The sequence below is a fragment of the Ambystoma mexicanum genome, chromosome 2p (assembly GCF_040938575.1).
Source record: "Ambystoma mexicanum isolate Mex_15411 chromosome 2p, UKY_AmexF1_1, whole genome shotgun sequence".
In the NCBI taxonomy this organism is placed as follows: Eukaryota; Metazoa; Chordata; class Amphibia; order Caudata; family Ambystomatidae; genus Ambystoma; species Ambystoma mexicanum.
In genome coordinates, this window is record NC_090923.1 from 1,162,059,546 (window position 1) to 1,162,071,832 (window position 12,287).

The 12,287-nt window shown below is 56.2% G+C and overlaps 1 protein-coding gene across 1 annotated transcript in view; it reads right to left on the minus strand.

Moving 5' to 3' along the window:
* The window catches only part of LOC138567268 (uncharacterized), a 1,463,541-nt gene that overhangs the window by 419,323 nt on the left and 1,031,931 nt on the right, over positions 1-12,287 (minus strand). Inside the window, exons 7-8 of the mRNA XM_069645299.1 lie at positions 4,753-5,015; positions 4,197-4,327 (exon numbers count right to left, since the gene is read on the minus strand). Coding sequence (XP_069501400.1) covers positions 4,197-4,327; positions 4,753-5,015 — 394 coding nt within the window. The remainder of the gene's footprint in view (positions 1-4,196; positions 4,328-4,752; positions 5,016-12,287) is intronic.

Below are 12,287 nucleotides of genomic sequence, written 5' to 3' on the forward strand. Positions count from 1 at the left end.
ACTTCTCTTTTGAATGCCTTGTCTGTAGGCTTTCCCTCTCGCCTACCCATTCTCTTACTGTGGTTACCATCTACTGGCCCCCTGGTCAAATCACCTCATTTCTCTCTGAGTGGGCAGACCTCTCCCCCTCCCTCCTGGCCTCTACCACTCAACTGCTCCTCCTCGGTGACCTAAATATACATTTAGACTCTCCTTGCTCCTCCTCTGTACTCTTCCGTGACCTCTGCGACTCCCTCTCCCTCTCCATCCTCCCCTCTGGCCCGACTCACTCTGCAGGGCACACACTCGATGTCTTGATCTTCCCTGACCTCCCCCTCTCCATCCCTCTGACCACTCCTCTCTCCTGGAACGATCACTCCCTCCTCTCATCTCATCTCTCCCTCTCTTCCCCCCAAGCCAAGCCTACCCCCACACTGCCACCTACCTTCTCGGACATCTGGCCCATGAAGCGTGTGTCAGTTGAGGATTTTGCAGCCACTTTCTCCACCCCCTCCACCTTTGGCTGTCTGTCATCCTGATAAAGCCCTGTCTCTGCTCTACTCTTCAATTTCTGATACGCTTGATGTTCCTGTCATGAGGATCCGTTTGAAGTCCAAAGCCAAGTGCAATTCCTGGTATGACTCTGACCTAGCTACACTTAAATGTAAGTGTAAGGCAGGTGAGAGGAAATGGAGGACTTCCTGTTCATCCTCTGACAAACTGGCCTGTCGCCTGGTACAAAGGCAATACTGACTCTCTGTCCTCGCCAAGAAGAGAGTCCACATTCAAGCTCATGTCTCTGCGGCATCTAAAAACTCGGCCAAAATCTTTAAAATCTGCAAGGAGATGGCCAACCCTGCTGCAGTCTCTACCCCTCCTGTTGCCTCCCAGGCTCTTTGCAATGCCCTTGCCTCTCACTTCATTTAAAAAACCCAGGACATCCTGTCCACCCTCTCCACACACACTCCTCCTCTTCCCACTCCATCTGTGCTTGCTGACCCTCCTTTAGCCACTCTCCCACCATCCTTCTCGTCCTTTCCTCTTTTCACCCCTGACGAGGTTGATAGACAAGTCCGATCTATGAAAGCCTCTTCAAAACAGGTTCATCCCTGTTCCTCTAAAACCATCAAGGACCACATTGACACCCTCGCTCCGGCCCTTGCTGATTTTTGCAACCACTCCTTTGCCTCTGGATCCTTCCCCTCCCCTCTGAAGCACTCATTTGTGCATCCTCTTCTCAAGAAACACACAGCTGATCCTTCTTGTTCAGCTAACTATCGCCCAATTTCCATTACTCCCTTTCTTGGCAAACTCCTGGAAAAGTTGGCCATCTCTCAGCTTAACCTTCATTCCAATTCTGTTGGCTGTCTCCATGACCACCAGTCTGGCTTCAGAGCTGCCAGAAGCACAGAAACTGCTCTCCTAAACATCAGTGAAGATCTGCTCACCAACCTTGAGTCTAACATTCCCTCTGTCCTCATCCTCCTCGATCTCTCTTCTGCCTTCGACACGGTCAACCATACCATCCTGCTCAACCGTCTCCGTGAAAACTTGGCTTTCACTGATCAGGCTCTGGCCTGGCTGACCTCTTTCCTCTCAGATCGACCCTCCCAGGTCCAACTTGGGTCCTTCCTTTCATCTATCTTCCTCTCTACCTGTGGTGTTCCCCAGGGGTCTAACCTCTCGCCCTGGCTTTTCAACCAATACCTGGCACTCTCGCCCACTGCATTGCCATTTTCTGCTCAAATTTCCAGTGCTATGCTGACGACACTCAACTCATTTTCAGGCTGCCCTCTGCCACCTCCTCTCCCTCTCTCATCTCAGATTGCCTAACTGCCATTCAAGATTGGTGTGCCGCCAATGATCTTTGTCTGAATGCCAGCAAGACGGAGATCCTCCTCATCGGCATACCTTCACCATCCTTTCCCCTCACTCTCTGGACGGCCTCCCTTGGCCCTCCTCCTACCCCCACCTGCGAGGCTAAGAACCTCGGGGTCATCTTTGACTCCACCCTTTCCTTCTCCGCCCACATCTCTGAGGTCTCTAAAAAGTCACATTTCCGACTGCACCTCCTCAGAGGTACTCTGCCTTTCCTCTCCTTCCCCCAGAAGCTCATGGTATCTCAAGCTCTGGTTCTCTCTAGCTTGGACTATTGTAACAGCCTCTTTCTAAATCTGCCTGCCTCTACTCTCCGCCCTCTGCAACTAATCCAGAACAGGACTGTGAGACTTGTCCTTGGCCTCAAGCCCTGAGATCGTATCTCTCCAGCTCTGAAATCTCTTCACTGGCTCCCAGTGGATGCAAGGATTAAATTCAAAACTCTCTGCATTGTCCACAAGGCTTTCTGGGGCCTGGGTCCAAAATACCCACAGCTATCCCTCCACAAATACCTCCCCTCTCGAGCTCTTCGCTCCTCTACCTCCAACTCACTCAGGGTCAGTCGTTTTTCTAAGAAACGAGCTGGGAGTAGATCTCTGTCTTCGGCTGGGGCCTCCCTCCTAAAACTTGAGGAGAACCATCTCCGGTTCCGGAAGCACCTCAAGATCTTCCTCTTTTCTTCTGCCTTCGCTCCCCCTCTCCCCTGCTGATCTGTTCTCTCTTGGCACCGTGCACCAGGCCACCCTCTGTCTTTTGGGCCCAGTTACCAGCTCATCCTGTCACCCTCCCGCACTGCTTCCGGGCCACCCCTTGCACTGGGGCCTGTATCTGTACCCATACAGCCCCCCCTTTTTCTTCCTGCACTTATCGGACCTACCCTGTCTGCTGCCTTAAACCTGGCACTTGCAAATTGCTGGCTGCATTACCACTGTTTGCTGCCTTTATTATTTATTTATTGTTATTTATCTGTTTCTCCTCTGCTTCGCACTTTCCACCTCTCCCCCTTCCATGCACGTTTCCCCTCCCCCCTCTCCCATGCACTTGCGCGTTCTCAAAGTCACTGGACCTAGTAAGATCGCTGTTTTGTTCTCCCCTGTTCCCCTCCCTTGCCTTGTCGCGCTCTGAAACACTTGTGTACGAGCGCGATAGAAATGACATATCTATCAATCAATCAATTTAGTGGAGGTAAACACAATTTCACACTACTGTTGGAATTGGTAATTCAAAATAGCATTTCAAAGCTTTTTTCAATAGTAAAATCCTTATTCACCAACAAAAGACTAATTACCATCAAGCCACTTCATGGCCAAACGTTTAAGCCATCGTACAAGAGAAACAAACAGGAAGGGCAAAATAAACCATGCAGAACATGTTTTGAACAAGTGATACTAGTTTACAAGAATGCACCTCTCTCTTTCACTGAAGTAACATGCACATGCTACTATGTAAAAGAACTATAAGGACACGCTTGCACTAAATCCAATAAAAAGTACATGATATGGTTCTCTGCTGTCCAGTAAAGATGGCTAGCAGACGGTCTCATCATTTATATCACACCGAGGTGGTGTGGATATGGGACTCCCAAAGGGGTAATCCATTGATTAAAAATAAAAAAGGGCTAACTTCTGATGTTACAGTGTACAATGTTTGAATTGATTCAGTGTTCCAGTAGCACAGATACACTGGGCAACGTCCCATCAACCCCACACAGAGCAAGTTGAGGTATGAGGTACACCCTGAGGGCTCAAATGGAAGTTGTAATAAAAAATAGAAATGCAAATTTACAGGAAGATCAAACCTATCGCACAAAGGCTCCTATTGCATTTACTGAGATTCTGGAACTCGGTAGACCAACAGGTGCACCTGTGTTGAATATGACAGTCGCCTTTTAAGTGTTGAGCAGCTCAAGAGTATCCACACATAGCGCCATAGTGCCTCTTTCTTCAGGTAAATTGTTTAATATTAAGCTGTACAGATAAATTGGAATTAGGCTGAAGCCATGGTATTCTGGTAAATTGTGGTTAGTCTCTGGTGTGTGGTTCCGCAATGGCTATGGTGTATGGTGAAGCTGCAGCTTGGCTATGGTGTATGTCTCAAAATGTGGTTAGACTATAGGCAAGAAATACAGTTAGTTGCATCAGCTCCGGTGTTTGCATCAGCTCTGGTGTACAGTTAATCTGTTTTTGGCCTTAAGCCATTGTTTACATTAAAGCTACAGTCTACAGCAATGATGCAGTTAGGCAGCAGAATGCTTTTGCCCCCAGTGCGTTATAGCACTGTAGTAAGCCTTCAACCAAGGTGTGCATTTTATCCCCGGTTAACATTCAACAATGATGTACCTGGCAGTGGCCCTTGTCGGTCTCAGTCGGGTTAACGCAAAAGATGAATTCTGCAATGCCTTTGTAGAACTTGTTGCAGGACGTTCGGAGGAACAGGTCTATGCGATGCTTCACCATTAACGTGGGACCTCCTGCAGGAAAAAAAGATGTAAATCCCTGTGTCTGTCCCTGCCTTGTAAGTACAGGGCACAGTGAACATGCAGCGTTCCCCTATACTAAAACCTGTACCAATGCACTCAATGGTTTATAATAGAAGGCACAGCAAACACTGCGTACGTTCCTATGCCCTCAAGCAACTTTTATCAGAAGCAGACCTGCAACGAACCATATATCATTCAAATTATAATAGAATAAGGTGGTGCATAGCAAGATTGAGGTTCACTGCAGATATATGTGAGGGCCACTGGAATTGCAGCAGGTGCTGCGGATAATAACTTGGGGCAATGACAGAGCAAAGAGTGGGTCCCAGGACTGAAATAGCAGGAGGAATTCAGCATTGGATTTTAGGTGAAAAGGCAGCAGGAGAGCCTTAACTGAGCCCATCCATCCCAGGCACCTTGCAGGGCGGTCCATCCAGCGATCCAGCAGTTGGTGAGGTTGAGTTGCTCCTCCTCAGCAATATTTTCAGCCACGCAAACGGCAGAGGAAAGTGGTCCTATGAGCAAGGGCTCCTGCAGCATCAGGAGACCCAAGTTGTCCGACTCTTGATCTTCACGGTAGTCCACGTGAGTAAGCACCATTTGCACCCGCAATGAAATGGTATTGTCCTGCAGGTTCAGGATCCCAGTGTGTACCAATACGGACGACTCCTCATTTTTTCTGAACCAGGAAACAGAAATCAAATAAAAAAATAGTTTGTTAGAGCAAAGGATTGAAACAGACAGCTCCATGCCTATCCTGAACTTGTCATTGACCAACAAACAGGTTGCTATCTCCCTCAATATTACAGATGCTTATGTTGGTCACCCAAGAATGTGAAACATGACGATGCATGTAAAAGCTCTGAAAGTATTCCGGTATCTGTGCATATTGCTTCTCGCCCTGCGGGTGACCTAAAGTTCTTGGGGACAGGGCTGGATAGGCCTAGATTTCCTAATAGGCTAATTCTTCTGAAAGATGGGTTGAGCTGGAGGTGAATTACGTGCCACACGCCTACTGAGTGATATCTCACTCTGCCCATGGTCACCAGAAGGTGTGAGGACCTCTGAGCTACAAAAAGAATGCATAACTAAATGCCCCATCAAAACATTTACAAAGTGGCCCCTTACTACCCAAAACAGCCCAATACAAACTAAGGTTGAGATATTCAGGACAACCAGTGTACTTGATTGCCCCAGAGTGATAGGCACCTTCATGCTAACATCCCTCCCATTTACCCACTAAGAAGAACTTTTAACCCAGCATCCAGGAATGTATGCAACAAAAAGCAAGAATTTCTAGTAAAATAGACTCTTGGCTAGATAGATCACAGTGTGTTAAGAAAGTGTGATTTTTTCAATGGATGCAGTGGCAATCCAGTATTCATCTACTCTTTCAATCCATTCCTCTTTAGAAACGATACCCTTTTTTATCTTATTTGTGGACCCAAAACTCATCATTTTAGTTTTTGCAATGTTTATACAGAGATCATTGCTTTTGGCATAGTCCATCTATTTTTCAGCACTTTTTTAAAATCCGACCACTGTATTGTCAACAATAGCAAGATCATCTGCATAAGCTAAATAGGTGATTCTCTCCTTTCCCATTTTGGGTGCACAGGTATCATTGCGAATAATATGTGAATCCAAATCTGCATTAAACAGGTAATACAATATTGGGGCAAATAAACACCCTTGTTTCACTCCTCTTCTGATTTGTATAGGGGATGAAATGTCTCCTGCTCCTCCAAGCCACTCCTGCGCCCTTGTATCTTGGTATAATAATTGACAAGTGTATAGGAGATGATCAGGCATAGCCATATTTCTGAATTTATCCCACAGCTTATCCCGATTGATCGTATCAAATGCACTAGCAAAATCTACAGAGGATATGAATGGGCAAATTATAAATATTGAATAACATAACATACAAGCTTGGAGCGAGTAAATTCCAGGCATACCCCCTGGCGCGGCCAACACCTCTCTCCAGCTATCTCTCCTTTCGGTGCTAGGCTCCATAGAATACAGTTAAGTCCCACAATCAGTTTGGTCCATTTGTAGGCATAGCTCCTCCACCTTTTCATTCTCATGCCTCCCTGTGTGTCTTATCTATCCCTCGCCCTCATCCCAACTATCTGCCCAACTTTGCTCCTCCTTACCATGCATGCTATATCATACTTAAGCGCTTAAATGGCATAAGCTATCGCAGGTGGCACTATACAAATGCAATTCCACTACCCCCTGCACACTCCAGTACCAATGCCTTCCCGCTGTAGCCTTCAGACACTGACTGATACCTGGGCCTTTCTTCCTCTATGCCACCAACCATGGCTAATACCTGCAGTCCTGCTATGCTCCCCACCACTAAGGGAACAGACAAACACACACACACATTCAGATACAGCTTATGCTTGCTATCATACCTCGCCTACATATCATGCAAACATTAGGTAGCCACCAGCCTCGCCAGACCCATCAAACACAGTTAGGGGGTAATAGAATTCAGCGCACAAGTGGCGCACGCGGCTGGCGCACAGTGTGCGCGTGCGAATCCCTGCGCCAGCCGCGTGCGCCAAAACCCATTTCCGCGCACAGCGTATTCATGGATTCCAGCTACCAAAACCAGCCGTGGCGCACAGTGGCGCAGCGACCCTGCAGCAGCGCCAGTTACGGCCCCAAGAACGCCTCTCGCGCAGGGAAAAGCCATCAAAATCTCCAATCCAGCGCAAAGGGCTGCGCTAACCCTGTACCAGCACGGCAAGCGGGCAACGTGTACCACTGGGGTGCGCGGGAAGTACCCCACGCCATTTCAGCTGGGTACGTGCATTTCAGGGGTGCGCGGGAAGTTTCACACGCGATTCCATCAGGGTACGTGTATTTCAGGGGTGCGCGGGAAGTTCCAAATGCGATTTCAGCAGGGTACGTGTATTTCAGGGGTGCGCGGGAAGTTCCACACGCGATTCCATCAGGGTACGTGTATTTCAGGGGTGCGCGGGAATTTTCACACGCGTTATCAGCAGGGTACGTGTATTCCAGGGGTGCGCGGGAAGTTCCACACGCAAATGTCCAGGCTATGTGTATTTCGAGGTGCGCGGGAAGTTTCACACGCGATATCAGCAGGGTACGTGTATTCCAGGGGTGCGCGGGAAGTTCCACACGCGAATGTCCTGGCTACGTGTATTTCGGGGTGCGCGGGAAGTTCCACACGCGAATGTCCTGGCTACGTGTATTTCGGGGTGCGCGGGAAGTTCCACACGCAAATCTCCTGGCTATGTGTATTTCGGGGTGCGCGCGAAGTTACACACGCAAATGTCCTGGCTACGTGTATCTTGGGGGTGCGTGGGAAGTTTCACACGCGAAGTCAGCAGGGTACATGTATATCAGGGGTGCGCAGGAAGTTACATACGCAAATGTCCTGGCTACGTGTATTTCGGGGTGCGCGGGAAGTTTCACACGCGATATCAGCAGGGTACGTGCATATCAGGGGTGCGCGGGGAGCACCACACGTGAATTGGACGTGTGGGTCCTCCCAGGTGTTCCCTCTAAACCCTCCACGGCCCCTGCAGGTGGCTCACACCACAGGGGCCTACCCTGCACATGTCCTGCAGGCACCCCATCCACCATGGCCATGCCCCCCAGCCAACCCACATGTCAACTTGCACTACTGCCCACCAACGCATGTCCCCCTGCACCCCCAGCCACCAGGGGCACCCTCCACCAGGCCCCCACCCATGTCTCCCACCACCCCCACCCCCCAGCAGTGCAGGGGCACCCTCCACCAGGCCCCCACCCATGTCCAACTCATGTCCCCACCACCCCCACCCCCCAGCAGTGCAGGGGCACCCTCCACCAGGCCCCCACCCATGTCCAACTCATGTCCCCACCACCCCCACCCCCCAGCACTGTGGGGCACCTGCTAGCAAGCCCCCACCCATGTCCAACTCATGTCCCCACCACTCCCACCCCCCAGCACTGTGGGGCACCTGCCAGCAGGCCCCCACCCATGTCCAACTCATGTTCCCCACCACCCCCACCCCCCAGCACTGTGGGGCACCTGCCGGCAGGCCCCCACCCATGTCCAACTCATGTCCCCACCACCCCCACACCCCAGCAGTGCAGGGGCACCCTCCACCAGGCCCCCACTCATGTCCAACTCATGTCCCCACCACCCCCACCCCCCAGCAGTGCAGGGGCAGCCTCCACCAGGCTCCCACCCATGTCTCCCACCACCCCCACCCCCCAGCACTGTGGGGCACCTGCCAGCAGGCCCCCACCCATGTCCAACTAATGTCCCCACCACCCCCACCCCCAGGCACTGTGGGGCACCTGCCAGCAGGCCCCCACCCATGTCCAACTCATGTCCCCACCACCCCCACCCCCCAGAAGTGCAGGGGCACCCCCCACCAGGCCCCCACCCATGTCCAACTCATGTCCCCACCACCCCCACCCCCCAGCAGTGCAGGGGCAGCCTCCACCAGGCTCCCACCCATGTCTCCCACCACCCCCACCCCCCAGCACTGTGGGGCACCTGCCAGCAGGCCCCCACCCATGTAAAACTCATGTTCCCCACCACCCCCACCCCCCAGCACTGTGGGGCACCTGCCAGCAGGCCCCCACCCATGTCCAACTCATGTCCCCACCACCCCCACCCCCCCAGCAGTGCAGGGGCACCCTCCACCAGGCCCCCACCCATGTCCAACTCATGTCCCCACCACCCCCACCCCCCAGCAGTGCAGGGGCAGCCTCCACCAGGCTCCCACCCATGTCTCCCACCACCCCCACCCCCCAGCACTGTGGGGCACCTGCCGGCAGGCACCAACCCATGTCCAACTCATGTCCCCACCACCCCCACCCCCCAGCACTGTGGGGCACCTGCCAGCAGGCCCACACCCATGTCCAACTCATGTTCCCCACCACCCCCACCCCCCAGCACTGTGGGGCACCTGCCAGCAGGCCCCCACCCATGTCTCCCACCACCCCCACCCCCCAGCAGTGAATGGGCACCCTCCACCAGGCCCCCACCCATGTCCAACTCATGTCCCCATCACCCCCACCCCCCAGCACTGTGGGGCACCCTCCACCAGGCCCCCACCCATGTCTCCCACCACCCCCACCCCCCAGCACTGTGGGGCACCTGCCAGCAGGCCCCCACCCATGTCCAACTCATGTCCCCACCACCCACACCCCCACCACTGTGGGGCACCTGCCAGCAGGCCACCACCCATGTCCAACTCATGTTCCCCACCACCCCCACCCCCCAGCACTGTGGGGCACCTGCCAGCAGGCCCCCACCCATGTCTCCCACCACCCCCACCCCCCAGCAGTGCAGGGGCACCCTCCATCAGGCCCCTACCCATGCCCAACTCATGTCCCCACCACCCCCACCCCCCAGCACTGTGGGGCACCTGCCAGCAGGCCCCCACCCATGTCCAACTCATGTCCCCACCGCCCTCACCCCCCAGCACTGTGGGGCACCTGCCAGCAGGCCCCCACCCATGTCCAACTCATGTTCCCCACCACCCCCACCCCCCAGCACTGTGGGGGCACCTGCCAGCAGGCCCCCACCCATGTCTCCCACCACCCCCACCCCCCAGAAGTGCAGGGGCACCCTCCACCAGGCCCCCACTCATGTCCAACCATGTCCCCACCACCCCCACCCCCCAGCAGTGCAGGGGCAACCTCCAGCAGGCCCCCACCCATGTCCAACTCATGTCCCCACCACCCCCACCCCCCAGTACTGTGGGGCACCTGCCAGCAGGCCCCCACCCATGTCCAACTCATGTTCCCCACCACCACCACCCCCCAGCACTGTGGGGCACCTGCCGGCAGGCCCCCACCCGTGTCTCCCACCACCCCCACCCCCCAGCAGTGCAGGGGCACCCTCCACCAGGCCCCCACCCATGTCCAACTCATGTCCCCATCACCCCCACCCCCCAGCACTGTGGGGCACCCTCCACCAGGCCCCCACCCATGTCTCCCACCACCCCCACCCCCCAGCACTGTGGGGCACCTGCCAGCAGGCCCCCACCCATGTCTCCCACCACCCCACCCCCCAGCAGTGCAGGGGCACCCTCCACCAGGCCCCCACGCATGTCCAACTCATGTCCCCATCAACCCCCCCCGCCAGCACTGTGGGGCACCAGCCAGCAGGCCCCCACCCATGTCTCCCACCACCCCCACCCCCCAGAAGTGCAGGGGCACCCTCCACCAGGCCCCCACCCATGTCCAACTCATGTCCCCACCACCCCCACCCCCCAGCACTGTGGGGCACCTGCCAGCAGGCCCCCACCCATGTCCAACTCATGTTCCCCACCACCCCCACCCCCCAGCACTGTGGGGCACCTGCCAGCAGGCCCCCACCCATGTCTCCCACCACCCCACCCCCCAGCAGTGCAGGGGCACCCTCCACCAGGCCCCCACCCATGTCCAACTCATGTCCCCATCACCCCCACCCCCCAGCACTGTGGGGCACCCTCCACCAGGCCCCCACCCATGTCTCCCACCACCCCCACCCCCCAGCACTGTGGGGCACCTGCCAGCAGGCCCCCACCCATGTCCAACACATGTTCCCCACCACCCCCACCCCCCAGCAGTGCAGGGGCAGCCTCCACCAGGCTCCCACCCATGTCTCCCACCACCCCACCACCCAGCAGTGCAGGGGCAGCCTTCACCAGGCCCCCACCCATGTCCAACTCATGTCCCCATCACCCCCACCCCCCAGCACTGTGGGGCACCCTCCACCAGCCCCCCACCCATGTCTCCCACCACCCCCACCCCCCAGCACTGTGGGGCACCTGCCAGCAGGCCCCCACCCATGTCCAACTCATGTCCCCACCACCCACACCCCCCACCACTGTGGGGCACCTGCCAGCAGGCCTCCACCCATGTCCAACTCATGTTCCCCACCACCCCCACCCCCCAGCACTGTGGGGCACCTGCCAGCAGGCCCCCACCCATGTCTCCCACCACCCCCACCCCCCAGCAGTGCAGGGGCACCCTCCACCAGGCCCCTACCCATGTCCAACTCATGTCCCCACCACCCCCACCCCCCAGCACTGTGGGGCACCTGCCAGCAGGCCCCCACCCATGTCCAACTCATGTCCCCACCATCCCCACCTCCCAGCACTGTGGGGCACCTGCCAGCAGGCCCCCACCCATGTCCAACTCATGATCCCCACCCCCCCCACCCCCCAGCACTGTGGGGCACCTGCCAGCAGGCCCCCACCCATGTCTCCCACCACCCCCACCCCCCAGAAGTGCAGGGGCACCCTCCACCAGGCCCCCACTCATGTCCAACTCATGTCCCCACCACCCCCACCCCCCAGCAGTGCAGGGGCAGCCTCCAGCAGGCCCCCACCCATGTCCAACCCATGTCCCCACCACCCCCATCCCCCAGCAGTGCAGGGGCAGCCTCCACCAGGCCCCCAGCCATGTCTCCCACCACCCCCACCCCCCAGCACTGTGGGGCACCTGCCAGCAGGCCCCCACCCATGTCCAACTCATGTCCCCACCACCCCCACCCCCCAGCAGTGCAGGGGCAGCCTCCACCAGGCCCCCACTCATGTCTCCCTGCACCCCCACCCCCCAGCCACCAGGGGCAGCCTCCTCCAGGCCCCCACTCATGTCCCCTATTACCCCCACCCCCCAGCAGTGCAGGGGCAGCCTCCACCAGGCCCCCACCCATGTCTCCCATCACCCCCACCCCCCAGCCACCAGGGGCAGCCTCCACCAGGCCCCCACCCATGTCTCCCATCACCCCCACCCCCCAGCAGTGCAGGGGCAGCCTCCACCAGACCCCCACCCATGTCTCCCATCACCCCCACCCCCCAGCCACCAGGGGCAGCCTCCACCAGGCCCCCACTCATGTCCCCTATTACCCCCATCCCCCAGCAGTGCAGGGGCAGCCTCCACCAGGCCCCCACCCATGTCTCCCATCACCCCCACCCCCCAGCCA